At 50.4% G+C, this 19,137-nt stretch overlaps 2 protein-coding genes across 2 annotated transcripts in view; both read right to left on the reverse strand.

Annotated features, from left to right (window-relative positions):
• The window catches only part of LOC144941612 (uncharacterized), an 11,859-nt gene extending 885 nt beyond the window's left edge, over positions 1-10,974 (reverse strand). The window contains exons 1-10 of the mRNA XM_078867933.1: positions 10,663-10,974; positions 8,858-9,015; positions 8,647-8,709; positions 6,433-6,688; positions 4,986-5,879; positions 4,305-4,383; positions 2,339-3,048; positions 1,033-1,138; positions 580-698; positions 6-34 (exon numbers count right to left, since the gene is read on the reverse strand). Coding sequence (XP_078724059.1) covers positions 6-34; positions 580-698; positions 1,033-1,138; positions 2,339-3,048; positions 4,305-4,383; positions 4,986-5,879; positions 6,433-6,688; positions 8,647-8,709; positions 8,858-9,015; positions 10,663-10,833 — 2,585 coding nt within the window. The 5' untranslated portion in view covers positions 10,834-10,974. The remainder of the gene's footprint in view (positions 1-5; positions 35-579; positions 699-1,032; positions 1,139-2,338; positions 3,049-4,304; positions 4,384-4,985; positions 5,880-6,432; positions 6,689-8,646; positions 8,710-8,857; positions 9,016-10,662) is intronic.
• Positions 10,975-15,109: 4,135 nt separating this feature from the next.
• SPDYC (speedy/RINGO cell cycle regulator family member C) lies at positions 15,110-18,922 on the reverse strand. Its single transcript, XM_078868356.1, has 5 exons — positions 18,650-18,922; positions 18,096-18,154; positions 16,588-16,673; positions 16,139-16,310; positions 15,110-15,612 (listed from the first exon to the last, which is right to left on the reverse strand). Exons 1-5 carry the CDS (start codon positions 18,855-18,857, stop codon positions 15,217-15,219), a joined length of 921 nt encoding a protein of 306 aa, XP_078724482.1. The 5' UTR covers positions 18,858-18,922; the 3' UTR covers positions 15,110-15,216.
• Positions 18,923-19,137: the final 215 nt, after the last annotated feature.

Here is a 19,137-nt window from a genome sequence, read left to right on the forward strand (position 1 = left end):
GTGGCTCGTACACCCGGTTGTCCTTCACCATTTTCTGCCAAGGGCAAATGGTGGCACATTGTCCATAATAAAGGTTTTTGTGGGTTAGATCGTGTGAATATAAAGGTGTCGTTAAACCCGCCACCACCCGATACAGCCAACTATAAGGTGTGGCACATTGTAGGAGCCTCTTCTCCTCCGTTACCCAATGTGTCCCAGACATTCCACGCCGAAGCCAATGCTATACTACGCGACGCCTTTATGGGCGGCATAGCGATGCAGTCATAACACTGGGGCCTCACAGCAGGAAGCCCTAGGTTCGATTCCCGACTTGGGCACCTTTCTGTGTCGCGTATGTAAGTTTCTCCAAGTTCTCCAGTTCACTCCATTGTAAAACACAGCCATTCACTATGTCATTATGCAATATTACCTGCATATCAGTCAATTGGAAGTACAACAAAGCGACATCAACCCCTCCAGTGAAAAACCTGGCGGCTTTCCTGGGTAAATAAGCAGAATACAAATTCAGATTGGACACAAACAGGGCTTACGAATGACCGTGAGACGGAGGCGCTGCCGCATGGAGCGACGAGTGGATACCTGGTAGTTGTTGTTGTGCTTCGAAGACATCACATGCTCCTTGGCAAAAGCTTGGTCCACACAAAACTCTGCGCAGAGCTGGCAGTAATACCCCAAAATGGGCATCATAAACTCCGACCCTGCGCACGCGTACACAGAGTTACGCACCATCACCATCACAGCACTTCTGCAAGGCACACCGGAATCACGCCAAACCCGCAGAGCGACATGGCTCCTCACGTGCGCCGGAAACGGCTCCGGTTGGGTCTCGGCACCGGTGCAGGGGACCGTGTCTAAGCGTGGGCAGGCGAGCCGTGCGGCAGGCGAGTCCCATGCGGCGCAGGCGACCGCAGTGACGGCGTACGGGGTGGTACGGGGTGGTACGGGTGACTCGTGTGATGGTGTTTGGGTGACGCAGGTGAGCGTGTCACGGTGACTATGAAATGGCGGCGGTGAGCAAGATGCTAGGCTCACCTTTAGCTTGTGACCTGCTCTTCAGCCGAGATGGTTCCTTCTGTTGCTGCAACCAATCCAACTGCTGCTGCTGAAAGACCCACGGGTGATGATCGGGGTCTAGAGTCTGGAGGGGGGGCGGCAACGGCAGCATCACTCAGCTCACTCGCGGCATCGGCACTGACGCATCTCAGGCTCCCGGGGGGCGGGCACGGGAGCCGTGCTGCTCCAAGCAAAGTTGGCGTCACACCGGCAGCTCCGGGCCCCGCCGGGGTAACCGCAGCCATCGCTAGCACCATCACGGCGCCCTCACGCTGCAACCCGCGGTTGTGCCGCGTTGCGTACGGTCACGATGTCTAAACGTTGCAAATCACCGCAATGGAAGTGTGAATGCGTTTTAGACACGCTTGGCCATGAGCGCGACATCTGCATTTATAAACTTCCAACGCTGTGGAATGTGGTTTCATGTGAGAATATTGGAACCCTGATGTTCAGAGCCGAATCGGTAACCGCAGACATGGACTGCACGGTGTGAGCAGAGACATCTCACGAGTGAATTCCTGCTGCTGAAATGACCATTCGTGGAAATTCCACATTCCCACGGTGGGTCAATCTCTCTCCATAGGACAACCACTAATGTCGCCCCCAGTAATACAAATACGTGCATCTGTACTGCTCTGTAATGTGAAGAAATGTCTCGGAACGCGTGTTTTTTTTTTCACCATGGGATCCCCGAAATGGCAACTTGTGTTGGCAGACTGATGAGCCAGCATCAGTCTGCCAGCAGGGGCGATGATTGCCAGCTTATTCCAAGCAGGATTTTTGCATTTTGTTTTTCAAATTAGGCAAATTTGGATCCGTACTAAAAGAAAGAAATCAAGATTCAAATCAAGATAGAAAGAAGGGACATTGCAAACTGGAGATCGCCGATTCGATTCCATCTCTCAGCACGGCAGTTTAAACAATGAAGGCGAGTGTCTGAAATCCCCCCCCTCTCCTCAACCTGCTGTGACCACTCATCAGCAGGTTTAACGGGAACACCGCAGTCAGTGGATTGGCAGGTCGTGTGTGGCGTGATACAGTATGGGTGTTGCCTACCGCTTCCAACACATCTGGTCAACGTGGAAGAACAGACCAAATACCCTCTCTCTAGAGCGGCACTGCAGAGCTCCCTCTAGTGGGGGCCCTTCCGCCAGCAGCGGCGCAAGCGAGCGATTGCAGGGCTGCACCTTTACCTTTCACCAGCTGCAGAATGTGGAGAGGAATTGGGTGGAGTTTCCGTCAGGTAAAACAACGCCAGCCTGAACCGCGTCCTGCACCCCCCTACCTGGCGATGCTTCCTGCTGTGCAGATGCGGCAGGAACTGCGACAGGGAGTCAAAGGTGATGCTGCAGTTCTCGCACCAGTGCTCCCCAGCATCGTAGCACGTGTTGAGGGCGCAAGGCAGGGCCGACATCTCCTGCCGCTCCACGGACGACATCTCCTGCCGCTCCACGGATGACATCTCCTGCCGCTCCACGGACGACTTCTCCTGCCGCTCCACGGACGACTTCTCCTGCCGCTCCACGGACGACTTCTCCTGCCGCTCCACGGACGACTTCTCCTGCCGCTCCACGGGCGACTTCTCCTGCCGCTCCGCGGACGACTTCTCCTGCCGCTCCGCGGACGACTTCTGCTTCCGCTCCATGGACGACTTCTCCTGCCGCTCCACGGACGACTTCTCCTGCCGCTCCACGGACGACTTCTCCTGCCGCTCCACGGACGACTTCTCCTGCCGCTCCGCGGACGACTTCTCCTGCCGCTCCGCGGACGACTTCTGCTTCCGCTCCACGGCCGGCTTGTGGTGCTGCTCCACGGCCGGCTTCTGCGCTTGATATGCGGCACCCCTGAGCTTCACGCCCTTCTTTGGGAACGTGTTCATCTCGGCCGCCAGCTTCTTCATCTTGTACGCCACCACATCCTGCAGCTGGTTGAGCTCCAGCTGCTGCGGGATATCGTGGTTATCCTTCGCCCTGCTACAGTCCCGCAGCAGCTTGACTGTGAAAAGAGAAAGATCCTCTGAGTAGCCCGCACGTGCCATTCCAGGTATATCACCATTGGCGAACACCCACGAAGGCCAACGTGGTGCTCGATGGGGGGATTTGGTGGCCGATACTGCACCCGACCACCTTTACACACTGCACTAAGTACTCATTTAAGGTTAAGTTAACCTAGGAGAGGCCCAGGGCTGGTTCAGATATTCGTAACTGTTATTGGCTATGAGCAAGAATCGAAGCAGTATTGCTGCATTCGTAGTGCAGCACGCTAACCACTGCGCTATCGTGAACCACACAAAGATGTCCCAATCCAGCCTTAACAGACTGTTGGGGCAAGTGCTGTTAGCGCGCACCTATGAAGGCCACACATACACACAGCCAAATATACAGACACACGCAAAGAGGCTATGTGTGTCCTCTAGCAAAGAATAGTTTATATGCAACAGGTGCAATCTAAGTGAGAAAACCTAATGTGCCACACGCTGCGGCCTTAACCCCATCAAACAGAAGCCCCGTGTTGCCAGCACTCGGCCACCGCTCCCCTCGTCCCCCGAGCCCCCACCCTGTACTTTGCCGTTCATGCCCCAGAGCGTGGGGCCAAATTCAAGTGGATGCGAGAGGTGACTGGGGGTAGCGCAGAGGTCGCAAACGGGTTTTGATTCCTTACCCGTACCCGGCCGGGTACGGGTAGGGTACGGGTACCCGATTGCGACCTCTGGGATGAAGCCATGTTGCAGGCGCGGGTGGGTTGATTCTAGGAACTTGAATTGTGAGAAGAGACAAGACGTTGGGAAATGAGTGACAAACAGTTACTCACCAGTGACTCACGGCCTACCCGTACCCGTACCCGGCCGCACCAGGGTCGCAAATGAGTACCCGTACCCGTACCCGGCCGGGTACGGGTACGGGTAGCCGGGTATCGGGTAGGGTACGGGTATCAGGTACCCGGTTGCGACCTCTGGGGTAGCGTAGTGGTGACAATCGCGCCTCGCATCAAGAATTGCCATGGTTCAATTTCCAACTCGGGCACGCTACTGTGTGGCGTTTGTATGTTCTCCACCAGTTCTGCATGGGTTTCCCCTTCGTTCTAGCTAAAAACCAAACACAATCGGGTATTGGCCAAACATCCCAATATTACCTGCAATTTGCTGAAAGTAGGATTACACACAGCAGTAACATTGTCCCCCCTCCTGCAAAAACGTGGCAGTAGCTCTCCTTGGTGAGCAAGCGGAATTGTGATCCCGATACTGTGGGTACCTTGCTGACTCTGGAGCTTGTTCCACTCTCTCTGCAAGTTATTGAGGTGCATCTCGTCCTCGTCCTTGTCCTGCTGCCCCTTGGTTAGCACCACACACACACACGACGCACGCCGTTTAACATCCGCGAGCATTACACGACATGCACACAAAAAATATCCCAAAACTTGTCAAAATATGAATATGTTCTTGTTTTAAACGCAGTTGCTGAGCACAGACCTCAAGGCCAAGTGGTCACCACCAAACAGCACAATCTAAGTCGCAATATGAGTGAAACAGGTTTCTTGAATAAGAACTTGGGGAAAAGAGACGACGATGAAGGAAGGAGTGGAGTAGTGCGAAGGATGAAGCAGAAAGAGAATTGAGGTGACCTGCAGTGTGGTGAGTGGGCGAGTGAGTGCTTGTGAAGTTGAGTCCTGCAGTGTGGTGAGTGTTGTGTTGTTGTGTCCTGCAGTGTGGTGAGTAGTTGTATTGTTCTGCTGTGTGGCGAGTGGTTTTTTTGTGTCTGCCGTGTGGTGAGTGGGTGAGTGAGAGGGTGGATAAGCGAGTGAGTGGTTGTGTTGTACAGTCGGAGAGACCCAGATTGCCAATTGGAGCAGCCAGTGTTCGTTGACCATGTCCCGACCCATGGTGTGCGGACTGCGGCGTACGGGCCACGTGCCAGTCGTGTGCGTCCACTCACTGTAGCCGGGTCAGAGGGTGGGGTGGCGCTGAAGCTGGCCTCCGACACGTGCGCACCCTTTGAACTGGGCTTGGCCTTCGTCCTGGAAAACGCCACCGACTTCTCCGCCTTGTTGTTCACCGTCTCGATGACGAGCAGGTTGGGCCTTGCCACCGATTTCGATAGACCAGCCAACACTCGGGACGGTGCGGTGGTGGCCGTCGGGATCGCCGGAGCGGCCGGGGAGAGCGAACGGGCGGCCAACTCCCGTGCAGGGAGTTGGTACGGGGGCCAGGCCGAAGCGGGGCTTTGCTGTCCGTACGGGGGCGCCGGCTGCTGCGCCACATAGTAGCCGTGCTGCTGCCCGTGGCGCTGGGAAGCGCCGTACTCAGGCGTTTTGATTGGTTGGGATGCATGGGGATGCGGGGCACCCTCCACCGCCTCCTCCGCCCGCTTGCGCTTCACGTCCCTCCTCGAGCCCGGGCCACTCGAGTCCAGCGATGGCTCCACGTGGCTCCTGCTCACGTCGGACGAGGGTGGCTGATTCTTCACAGCTAGGACCAACTCGTCCACTAGGTCCGTTTCTTTCTTGAGGCCGATGGCCTTGAGTATGTTGGCCAGCCTGGCGTAGTCTTCTGGTGGCCGTTGAAGGGGGTCCGTTGTTTCCAGGTGGGGGGCTCGCACGCCCCCCTCGTCGTGTTTGTCGTCCCCGTACAGAAACGTCTCCCGATCCTCTGCATTCCAAAACGCCTGCAGGGAGGAGACCCCGTGGAAGTCGCCGGGTCCGCGCTCCCCCGTGCCCTCCCTCTCCGCGGGCGCTGCGTCTCGCCATGAAACCGCGTCATCCTTAAACCACGAGCGGTCTTCGTAGTGACGACGCACATCGTCGTGCCACGTCGCACCCACCTTCCACTCCTGAGAAACACAAGGCAACATGAATCACGAGCAGCCACGTGGCAGATTCTCACGAGATCGATAGCGGCCAGGAAACAGCAGTACAGCAAATGGATTCTGAAGCCATCTGCTCAGACGCCCTAGGCTCGATTTCAGCCATGTCTATTCAGGTTGTCAACCCGAAAAGTATTTCTGCACTCGGCAAAACACAATCAGCATACCTCTCACTTTGGCTACCAGTTGCACTCCTACTCCAATCAGGAAGACATTCAGTGAGGGATCAATCCCCGCACACGCTTCTGTACTCGCCGCTGCTCGCTCGCTGCGAGATGTACTCATGGTCACGTGGCTCAGCTCGAGCTTGAGCCAATCAGTTTCCTCCAAAGACGAGTTGGGCGAGTGGCTCAGCCACTGCTCTTACACAGCTCACGAAATTCCTGAGCGTGGCCAAGACCGCGCTCAGAGCCGGTTCGAGTCAAGCAGCGTGAGCTCTGAGCCAGCTCACTTGAGCCAGAGGAGCCAAGCCCGAACCGAGCCGTGACTCAGAATAAGGTACTCGGGTACCACGACGCACCTGCGGGGTGCCCGTGTCGGGCTCCACGCGCCGCTTCAGGATGGATTTCTTGGGGAGTGCGGGCGCCTCCTCAGGGCAGTGGAGCGCGTATCCGCTCTCCGGCGAAACGGCGTGCGGCCGGCTCGCCCCGCTCGCCTCCACCTCCCACGCTGGCAGCCGCTCCTCGTGGGGAAGGTGCTGCTCCTGTTGATCCTTCCAAACTCGTGGCGAGTCCAGCTGCCGCTCATTGCAGCCCAGCAGGAAACTCTCATGCTCCCTGAATTATAGCGACAGCACCCACAACAGCGGCAGCACGAAGAATGTCCCTACGAGTAAGAGACGCGGAGATCGCTACTGCAGGGCGGTGGTGCAGTGGAAACGCTCATGTCCAACAGCAAGAAGTCCCCGAGTTCGATTCCCAACTCGGATGCCTTGCTGTGTGGAGTTCGTATGTTTTTCGCAATGATGAACAATTACACCACAATTCACTTTATTGGGAAACACATTGCCACCGTCACCCCCAATGTGATAACTTGGCAGGATCCTCATTGTACGAGTTTTGAGAATCAGCAAGGCTGTTCTGAGTAAACAAGCATAACAATACAAATGTTGTGTTGTTAAAGATGACACCAAGGCAGTTGTTGTCGGTGCTGACGCCAAACGGTTTATTACGGGCGTTCGCCTAGCTTTTGGGGAAGGGATAATACAAGACTTTGGATAAGCTAAATCTCCCCAGGGGAAAGGGTACTGGGAATCCCTACGCCTCCCAGGCTAACGGGTTCTTCCCACAGCGCTGAGCGACTGTTCATCCAACTCAGCCAGCCGGGTAAAGTAGCCCCCCCTAGCCTGGTGCTATTTCTCCCCTACCCTGGGTCCCCACTTCCCTACCGCTCACGAACCCGGCTCCTGGCGAAGACCCCGTCCACGTCACCGGTCCCCCCTCAAATACCCCGAGGGGACATGACGTCACTCCTCCCGAGGCGAATGTGACATCTCGTCACCACTCTACTCCTCAACACAAATAATAAAACTGAGTGACCACGTCTCTTGAATTGAGGAAGGTTATTTTGAAAACCTATTTTGGGAAAAGAGACAAGGGGAGGGAATTCCAAAGTGGAGTAATCCGAGGAAAGAATATGCGAGGTGCCCTGCAGTCTGGTGGGTGGGTGAGTTGAGTTGTTGTGACCTGCAAGGTGGAGGTTCAACACCGTGTGGATGAGACAAGACATTCGGCTTGGTAGACCAAGTCCTCAACATGGGCGGAGGAATAAATGAGTCAAGTTCACGGAAGCAGTAACCGTGGTAGTAGCGATAGAAGATTGACAAGGCGGCGACTGGCCACTAGTGAGCCTGAGGTCTGGCAGGGACCTTCAGAACTCCCAGGTTCTAAACCTTAAGAATGGACGCACACACACAGACACTGGATAGTGTGAATGTGGACGTGCGTGTACACGCGGTGGTGGCTACGCACGCCTCCTGTAATCCAACACTGTACAGGTCGTCCTCTACTTACGATGGAGATGCGTTACGACGACCCCATCGTAAGTCGAAAATATCGTAAGTCGAAGATGGCCTCGCCTACCCAGGAGTCTTAAAGAATGGTGATAATTTAGCAAAACAGAGCAATTTACAGTACCGTACTGTATAAACTATATACTGTATGTATTTATTAATTACAATACTGTATTGTACAGTAAAATGTAAAGTAAAAAAACCAAGGTAAATTCTTAGCCTACCTAGATGAACTGCAATTTAGTAAAGTTTTTTCAGGAAACAATCCTATCTGCTGTAAAAACTTTAACATGCATTGAACGTATCGTATCGTGGTAACCTTAAAATGAAATCGCTAAAGCTACGTATCATACATGCATTGAACGTATCGTAACGTATCATATTGTACTGGACTCACCAAGATTCTGTCCGTCATCTGCATACTTGAACGATGTTAGGTTGTTGATGGCAATTTTGTCGTATCGCTATCGCCATCGTAAGATCGAAATATCGCAAGTCGGACCATCGTAACTCGGGGACTACCTGTATAGGCGAGCGTTGGTGGATCACAAAAATGCTGTGAAACTCCCTTCATGGGGTCGTCAAGCAGCCGTACCCTGGCTCGCCAGAAGGCGGAAGATACAAAAAATCCAACTCCACTTGTTCCATCAGTACGCGTGGGTTACCTCCCACACTTCATATGGGACTGCAGAGCTTGGGCGATTGTTGGGAGTGCCTGCTCACCGCTCGGCTGTTGCCTTGCCTCTTGTATGTGGTTCCTCCTCGCGCCTGTGTGACGTCCTCTCTCTGTACAAGAGCGAGCGAACAAACACCGAGGGACGCGGCGTGTTACAAGTTATGGCGGTTATCATTTTATCCCGGGCGATTGTGGAGAGGGGCACGGGTGTCGTGGTGGGCGCTTGCGAGTGTGCGAAGGCGCAAGCGTCATGCACACCTGCCCAAGGCCGTGCGCTGCTCGGGGAGTCCCAGGCGGGCGTGCACGGGCACCGGCCGATGGGTCGCGACGTTGGTCTGGTAGCGGTCGTTGCCGACCGTGATCCGCAGGCTCCCCTCGACGGCCTGGTTCCTGTCGTAGTGGTGCGGCGAGCGCCTCTGGGAAGCACAGGGTGACAGGGCCGGCAGGGACAACACTTGAGGAACATGCGCAGGAGACTTGCACACACGTGCTCACCGGGGGTCAGTCACCTCCTCCTTAGCACTCTTCTCTCCGTGCCCTTGCAATGACTTGCCATGTTACGGAGCTGTACAAGTTTTCATTATACTGGTAGGAACCTCCTGGTTACACCAGCCCACAGGGGTTTATTGTGTCCGTCCGTCGTGCAGGGAGGGGCTGGGTGGGGAGGGGAGGGTGGGGAGGGGCTGAGTGGGGCTGGGCGGGGCTGGGTGGGGAGGGTGGGGCTGGGTGGGGGGTGGGAGGGGTGGGGCTGGTTGAGGAGGGGCTGGTCACCCCGTGGTGCCCTTATAAAACTCAACGTTTAACCTACTCACGCCAGCTTGTGCTCGCCCTCAGTCGGGCATATTTGCGGAATACACCATGCCGCCGTTGACCCTGGCCATTGACCGAGCAACCCAACGTTCCTACCAGCTCCCTCCGCAGGAATGTGTTGATCGTTACTACCATGGGTACTTTTCGTGTGAACTTTGCTCATCGATTCCTCAATGTCGAGGACTCGCAACTCAACCCACTCACCGCACTGCAGGTCACCACACCTCTTTGCGTCTGTCCATCGCTCTGCTCCTCTATGGAATGCCCTCACATCGTCTATTTTCCCCAAGCTCTCATAATAACCTTGCTCAAGTCAAGAAATGCGTGGCCTCTCATCCAAGTTCGTGCTGTTTGTTGCTCGCCACTTGATGGTTTGGGCCTTCGGGCCCTGGACTGCCCACAACTATGTGGATATATATTATTGGTTCTTACGGTAAAGTTATGTAGAAGGGAAATAATAAAATAATAATAAATAAACAATAAAATGTGGATATATCCACCGGGTTCAAATGTCAACCGGCCGGGCCCACGACCATCATGGAACTTTCCGCACCAATTCTTGGTGCCCTCATTTGCTTGCTGTCCCATTTTACATTCACTCGTCGACACGATGCTGGTGGCAGCCAGGGCAGGCGACCTTCATCCAAGCAGTGCACTGACCATGGCCAACGATGACAACAACTGTACCAGAGTTGTACACATTCTAGACTCGTTGTACCGAGACGCTCACATGCATTCAAACATTAAAATCTGCGCGTCCCTGGCCGGCCACCTAAACAACGCATCCAGTCAGGAGACTCTCTAAGTTACCAGCCACGTGGCGGCCACTCGGCAGAGACGCGCCAGGCGTCCCCTTGGGGGCTCCTACCCCGGGGGGGGAAGCAGTCCCAGAGCTCTCGCCCCGTGCCACCACCCCCCCCCCCCCCGACTCCCACGGGTTCCCCGGGCGGCCCCAAGCCCAGGCCGGGGTCGAGGCCCGTAGCCGACGGCCTCAACTCGGCGTGGCCACCGCTGCCCGCAGGGCCCCGTGGCATCCCCGTGCCCGGGGAGGGCCAGAGGCAAGTGGACGGAGACGGACTCGGGACCCGAGGGGTATTCACGGGAACCCAAGGGGGGGGGGGGTCTCCAGGGTCACTCAGGAAACGAAGGAGAGGAGACCGTGGGGTGCGGGGGGTGGTGTGAACCACGGAGTTTGGGAAATGAAGAGGAGCCCGTGGCCACTCGGGGCACCGAGGGGGCCCAGTGCGACTCACGGGACTCGGGGAGCGTGAGTGGCGCCGCCAGCGTTCGTGTCGGTCTCGATGCCGCGGCCTCGACCGCGACACCGAATCCGTGGCGCCTTCTCCTCCTCCTCCTCCTCGCCGCGTGGACCGCGCCTCGTCGGGCTCGGGCCGGTAGGGCCGCCCGTGCCTTGCGGGGTTCATGGCGACGTCCGCGGCAGACACGGAAGGAGCAACGCGAGGTTGGGACCTGGGAAAGCCAGCGGGGACCGGGGGGGGATCCAGCAGAGGAGACCGCGGTCGGCGGAGGCCACGACAACAGCGGGAAGGGCGTGGAGCCTGCCACCTTGTGGCGGGCAGTGGTGAGTTACTGAGGAGTGGTGGCGCAACGGTTAGCGCGCCGAGTTCGTTTCCTGCTCACGGCCACTTACCCCCCCCACCCACCCTGAGGAAACCGTGGCCGTTTCGTTCGCTAAACTGCCCAGGGAGGAAAACAAAACTCAGGTGGGGAGATGTGATGCCTGGGCTGAAACTCGGGGTTCCCCCAGGTGTGTAGACAGGGTCCAGGTGCTCATGTGGTGTGACAGGAGGGTGCTCAACTACTAGCAACAAACTCTTTACAACGAATTGCATCAACGGCTTTGGCCATGACAACATCGTGATCTTGATACGTCAAATATGTTGTATTTATAATGGTACAAAAATTGTACAGAATAAGATAAAGCAATGGTATGAAAGACATTCTTAATTTTGAAGCTTTCGTGACTGCAGGAATTATTCTTTGGTTCTTTCGGTAAAGTCACGTATAAAGATAAAATAATAAATTAAATAATAGCATACGACGTTTCGATTGCAACACAAGCAATCATCATCAGGTATAAATGAAATAGCAACAAAAAATCTAACCAGAAAACTATAGACAGACATATAAGCAGACATATATCACCAAGATATATATGGTTAGATTTTTGTTGCTATTTCATTTATACCTGATGATGATTGCTTGTGTTGCAATCGAAACGTCGTATGCTATTATTTAATTTATTATTTTATCTTTATACGTGACTTTACCGAAAGAACCAAAGAATGAAAGACATTGTTTATTAATTTTATTTACCTCGGAAAACCTCAGAACTCGACTTTTTTCATGAGACCCCTGCATTTTGGTGTACGGAAATTTTTATTTATGAATGGCACAGGGGAGGTAACTACAGCAAAAGGAAAAATCCCACAAATACGAAGGGGGTAACACTCAAAACGTTCCATTGCTGCATTATCATCTTTTGACCACCTCGCAGCATCTTAAACTGACAATAAATACCTGATTCAGTATTTCAAAGCTGTCTTCCATTCCAGTAACAAGAGCTCAAATCCTGCTTAGATTTAGATCCGGCAAGATCGGATGCATTCAAGGTGATTTAATCATAGGTAACGTGGCAATGCGATACAACATATAAATGTTGAATCAAACCATGAGCCTGAATCGTGATAATTCACACCTCTAGGAAGCAAATCACTACCTGATAAACACATGCCACATGTTACATAAGGTTTGATCACTTTACAAGTGTCATCAAGAGTACTAAGTTTCTGCAAAAGAATTACGACATCAAATCAACACACACTGAATACAAGTTTAATAGCTACTTTAAACGTAACAACAATGTTTGCATGCAACCAATGGAGACCAAACGGCCTATTCACATTTCATTATTGTACTGCACACAGGAGATGTATATGTTTCATGAGAAAACACTCAATGAAGCACTTATCAGAAGTAAAATATTATTGTGGAAAATGTAGAGATGATTTCTCTGCAACACTCAACTCCATGCTTGACTGCCAGCTTGTGTGATTACAAATCCAAGCCGAGGGTTCATTTCTTTTTAAAAAAGGGCAAACCTCGTGTCTCTTGCAGGACGGTAGTTACACAGGATATATAAATTATATTTACATGAGGCCAAGACAAATACAGGTAAACTACCTCAATATTAAATTATCTCTGTGTACATTACTTACATTTTTCAATAGCACGGTGGTGTGAACACACAGCAATAGGCAGCAGAAATGGTATTATAGTTACAAGTTTGTCTTTAACCTGGTGAGAACTCAGGAGACAGGGATCGATGGATTCGCAATGAACTTTGGTTGAATCAATGCTGCAGAAATTATGCACTCCCAGAAGAACGTGTGGCTGATGTGATGTGCAAAAAGTACTTTAATTTTTTATATGGGGGGACAGATATGGAAAGCAGGTGCATTGTCTGCTTATTCATTTGTAAGGGACCAGAATGGAAGGTGAATGGCCAGCCTGCACCGATCAGGGTCTTGTGTTGACATGCAAGGGGTCACCACCTGGTAGCACAGTTTCAGTGAGGTTATTTCAACTGCCCTGGAGCCTGAGTACAGAAAATAATTGTAAAATATGGCAGGCAAAAATTGTAGTAAGATCTGAAATGCCGTAAGAGGAAACGCATACAACTCGATGCAATGTCGGTATCCGAGGGAGACTGCACATCTGTGGGCGTGACAGCGGTTGCTTGGTATTGTCTTCACTATCACTGCCCCAGTAAATAAGCTGCCAGCACAACAACCTCAATGTTGATTATATCCGTTTATTGTTGTTATGAATGTATTTTATATTATTAGTGTAATTAAGTAATTGTTAATTGACTGCTGGTTATCAGTTGACAATCGATCTCCAAGTGGTTCTGACCCACCCCTCCTAATTTCCCTTGTAGATTTGGAGTTATGACAAGTGTTGGTTTGCGACAATTCTATAAATGTGCAAGTCGTTCTTCGCTCAGGCTCTTGTACTTCACAACACTCCACACCACAGTGTTGTTGTTTTTTTCTGTTGCTTCCACCATAGTCCAGCAGAGTCCATTTTATGAATACCACGCACATGGCTCTGCGACTGGCATTGCACCGCAGGCGCCCTCCTTGTCCAGGATACCACGTCGCCGCTTTGTCCCACATTCCAGCACCCACGGAGGTTGTGTGTTGTCCTGGATATGGGTGACATCATTGGCAAAAACGTTAGTGAATTTAAATAGATGGTGATGAAGGTTCTCACACTATGCGTGGCACACACAAGCAGACAGAATGTCAACATGTACACCGACCACAGCCCAAACAGCACACTTCACAAAATTCGAGTTTAACACGAAATTATCTTCAGCACTGTTGTGGAGATCAGTAACAAAATGAAAAAAGCAAACAATTCGCCTAATTCCCATATATATATTCCTCCGCAAATGTTTTAAAAGTATTTTGTACACATCCCGCACCTCCGATTATGCATGGTTGGTTACGTACAGTGCGAAAGACGTTCAACATACATCCCATCAGCCACATCACCTTCTGAAGTGCAACATTTTTTCAGCACTGGTTCAACGCAAGCAAACTCTGGACTCGGTTCACCATTCAGTGTCTCATCAGCAGGGTCAGGCTTGCTTAAGCCACTGCTGGTGAACTTCCAGATGCTTATTGTCAAAGACCCTCTCTGTTGGATGTGGATCCTCGTTTGATAAAAAAAAAATATCACATCGCTAAAAAGGTTTACAGTGATGATGATCCCACCTTCGATAACTTTTTAGCATCTACTGCCTGTAAAACACTTCATTTAAGGTCTGTACTGACACTATATCATAAATACATTATAAAGACAAGTACAGGTTCAATCTTGACTTAAAGCTTTCGTGACTGCAGGAATTCATATTATTTGGCTCTTTCGGTAGTCACGTAGATAGGTTCAAAGAAAATAACAAAAAACTACGTTTCGATCGCCCGGTAAAAGGGTAAATTACCTTACCTTGCCGAGGCCTACTATCCCTGTGATACACATCGTCCTGCTTTGTACAGCTTATTGAAAAGCAGTTGCATTTAGACGCAATATACTGTGCATATAAACTGCATTTATTAAATGTATTATATCTTTACACTTTACCGTGTGTTCATATGTATGCATGGGATGTCCCTATTAAATGGCCTGGAGGTATGGTGTTGTACTGTGCAGCTCACAATTGTAAGACTGTGATTTAAAATGCGTTTCACCTCGCCCTTTGTGATCCCGCAAATAATATCGACAGATAACACCCCCCCCCCCTCCATGTGGAATTTCCTTCACCTACTCAAGGTATTGAGTGTGGACCCACTGAGACGATTTTTTGTTTTAAAATATTTCAGTTGGCAGACACCTCGAGTTGAACACGTCTTGTTTGTAAGCGTGTCCAGGGTGTCAGTTTGTACACACAGCACACGTAACAACACACGTACACACATTTAAACCTGAAGCTTACATAGTCTACATTTATACACCAGTCAAGACACATAAATAATTGAACGGTGCACACCACCTGAATCATATGGACTGTGCTCTACCTGTAACAATCGTGTTGCGTGATGTGTAATACATGTTTAAATTATCAGAAACTGACAGCATAGTTTCGCGAGTCTGGGTGATTGTTCCATACTGAAGCAGCTCTGCGTTTGTCACGTTGCAGCACTGTAACAGGGTGAACGAGGTACAGATTATCGCACGCGATTCACCAGTGTGTTACATCTGTGACCTCGTGAGCCTTAACATCATGCAATGCCTGCCTTTGCCGAGTATCGCTCTACTCCTGTGGCCGTGCGGCGGCCGTGCGGTGGCCGAGTGGGGCAAGCGCCACCCTCGCCGTGCTCTGCGGTGAAGAGATCCAGCAGGTTCAAGGTGCAGGGGGATGCTGAAGAGGAAGAAGGGGATGCTGACGAGGAAGAAGGGGATGCTGACGAGGAAGAAGAGGAAGACGACGCGTCCAGGTGCACCACGCTCAGCTTCTTGGTGCAGAGCACGCAGCGCCGTTCCAATCCGGGAGGTGGCTGGGGGCCCAGCATTGCCACTGGCTGCCCATCTGCCCTGCGCCAGCTGCGCTCGGCTCCGCTGTGATGGGCCAAGCGCTCACGCTGCCAGATGTTGTGGTTCGGCGCAATTGCCATGACCTGCCGTGATGCCCACGTGCTTTACCAAAATGTGGTGGTACTCTGAAGCCACACGTGGCACTCCTAAATTAGTACAGCAAATTCTCTACATGTCAAATGTATGTTCGCTAATTGCGTTTGCAGAGGTTTGCGGTATGAATCCAGCAGGTCACCCTGGTTAATACTGCAGTGTGGATTAACCATAAAATGCGTGACGTATGCTTCACAGTAGACCTTAAATATCCCATTCATTTTAAGAATATGCCAACGTGTGTTCACGTCATGGTCCAATTTTTAAAAATTACACAGCAATTTATTTAATTGGGAAATGCATAACAATCTTTGCTCCGACGGCACAAACTTGGCAGAACTCTCCTCACGAAGTCTTGAGATTCCATCAGGCTTTCCTGATTAAACAAGCATGATCATTAATAAAACACCCAAACGACCAAACCTCTCACCATTACCTCTCTACCTTCTACACACTCACTACCCACTTCAGCTCATCGTAGACACATTCCACAACACCTCCTCCTCCTGTCCACACCTCTTTGCAGCAGCGCCAGCTTACGGCAGCACGATAGTCCATGCGTGCCCAAAGCTCCTCGCGCCACTTGAGGAATTCTGGGAAAGACTTCCTCCAGCCGTGGCCCAGTGCCCAGGGGAAGATGTCATACTTGAACTCCTCCTCATCCTCTTCCATGTCATTGGCCAGATACCTGCACAGACGTGCAATGCTCTAGTTTTCTGCCAGTCACTCAAAATATTTGAAACAATAATTTTTCCTATATTCTTTCAAATATAGACGCAATTATCTATTGCAATTATCTATGTATATATACAATCGTGGGTATTTAATATAATGTATGTATGTATGCACGTGTTTATGCAACGGAAATCAACGTGTTGTGCTTGGTGGTTACTTGGTTCCTCAGCGTTTAGTTAAATGACGTTAATTAACGGTATGACGAGACAGCATCGGACACATTTACTCACAGAGCCAAGAAGAAATTTGTGCGACTGTATTCGGATGTCTTGAAGCCAGCCCTCTTGAAGTAGGAGAACACCATGGCGAGCAGGTACTGAGAAGAGCAATAACACGAATGCGTTTACAAGTCATTCAGGATAAATCAGCATAATGTACACATGGCGCTCTCTCTCGCTTATCTGTGAATGTGAATTCCTTCACTTCAAATGCGTCCCTGGTTACCCTATCTGAATCACAATGTGATGCAAAGCTATCAATGCAAATTTTGACTTAAAACTTTCGTGACTGCAGGAATTCATATTCTATGGTTCTTTCGGTAAAGTCACGTAGATAGAAAATAAAATAAAAATAATAATAAAAATATACAAAAAATATTTTTAAAATATATAAAAAAACCTCACGACGTTTCGATCGCAACACAAGCGGCCGTCATCAGGCGGAGAGACAACCGCTTGTGTTGCGATCGAAACGTCTTGAGTTTTTTGTTTTTTTTTATATTTTAAAAATAATTTTTGTATATTTTTATTATTTTTCTTTTATTTTATATCTACGTGACTTTACCGAAAGCTATCAATGCTGTTCTACTCTCTTCTTGCACAGGGAAATGTGTTCAGGAACTCAATACAATGTCAAGGTCTGTTATCCACGACGTGAGGGCTTCAGGAGGGTGAGAGACCATAGCCTCCTCGTTGAGTTTAACCTGTTACACGTTTTCATATTATGTTAAACACAACTACAGGAGATCATCGATTATCCGGCGCCTTCAGGGGGAGGGGCGCCAGATTTTCTACCTAGTTAACTTAGATATATAATGCAATACAACACAGAGAGTCGGCTAGTGTTGACTGTTATGTTAGCCGACTCTCTGTGTTGCATTGCATTATATTTCTACGTTTACTTGGGGTTTTTTTCTCATTCATTCGTACCTGATGATGATTGCTTGTGTTGCAATCGAAACATCGTATTCTATTATTTAATTAATTTTATTTTTACGTGACTTAACCGAAAGAACCAAAAAGTAATTCCTGCAGTCACGAAAGCTCCAAATCATGTCATGGGCCCTTGAAGTGAAAAATCTCGGATTTTCAGATTTTTCCTGTTGTCTTTTTTTCAGCTTTTATGAGACATAAAGATTAAGGTTTTTATTGATACAGAAGATAGCTTACTTACCACTCCAATATCGAAGACTCTGCATGGGGTGATGTACGTACTATAGTCTTGTTTCAACAATGTGTTTGACGATCGCCGGACTGATGCAGCCTTTAGACTGGTGCTCCGGCGAACGCCAAATTACACGCACTTTTGGCCAGATCGCATTGTATATTGTTTTTATTACTGACGTTATTAGCCATTCAAAACGTATATATTTGCAGTATTTGCATTGTTTAAGTTGTTGTATGTCGTGTATAATACTGTATATATTTGACACTGAAATAAACATGAATCTAAATACATCAGATGTTCACCCAATGCTAGGTTCTGTGGTTACAGATCTAAATACAGCAGATGCACTTACCTTGTCCGATAGTCTAAAGCAACTGTCCATCCATAAAAAGTCCTGTATCAGATCATCGTCTATAAAGGCAGAACACAAGCATCATGTCATTGCAACGTCCTCATTTGGACACGGTCTGGGTGTTGCAAATCATGCACCACGAGGTTTGGTCATGTTACGCACGCATTTTCCCGACCCCTTTTAACCCAAGCGCGGTTTTGCGGCTTGGGCTCCGTATGAGAATTGACGGGGTGCTCATCTCCTGTTTACGAGTCTCTCAATTGGACAATCTCTGTGGACTTCCCCGCAAAGTAGTACTCATTGTATCAACCCCAGAGGAATGATGGGCTAAGTCAACCCCCCCCATCAGAATTTTTACTTGCAACCTTCTGAATGGGAACCGCTCGCTCTACTGCTGAGCCAACTTGTCAGATAAGCAAGCAACTCTACTTGCATGTTCCTCCAAGATCGTAGACTGTTCAGGAGTCGAAGCTCTTGGAGGAGTGTGCTTGAAAAAATACATTTGCAGCACATGGTCCAACTGAAAACAAGCACGAGATGACATAATTCCCTACCAAACAGACGGAAGAAGGCCGCCATTTCCCCGCGCTGTATTATTAGGCTGGGGCTCGCGCCGCGATTGTTCACATGGTTTTTGCCACCGTCCTGGCGCGGACGCCTCCGAGATTGCATCGCCACGGGGAAGTACTGGCGGACGTGGCTCCGCTTGCTGCTCACTCGAGAGTCATGGAGGACTCCATGCTCCATATCACAGTGCCTCATGACCCCAGCCAGCAAGACCTGTCAAAACCTGATCGTACACCTCACCACAAACACACCATGCCATATAGTCGGGTCCTACAATTTTCACATCAGGGTTCTACGACACATTTGACCACTATTGAGTCGTGTAGCATAATATCGACAAGGCTTGATTCTTGCAACTCACGACTCTTCGGGACATCGGGCAAAAACATTACCAAGCTGCAGCGTGTAATTATCTGGAACATGTTGTGAGAGGTACTGGAAGATCCGACTAAGTCCATCCAGTGCTCGCCAAGCT

This window comes from Lampetra fluviatilis, chromosome 25, assembly GCF_964198595.1.
Source record: "Lampetra fluviatilis chromosome 25, kcLamFluv1.1, whole genome shotgun sequence".
Lineage (NCBI taxonomy): Eukaryota > Metazoa > Chordata > Hyperoartia > Petromyzontiformes > Petromyzontidae > Lampetra > Lampetra fluviatilis.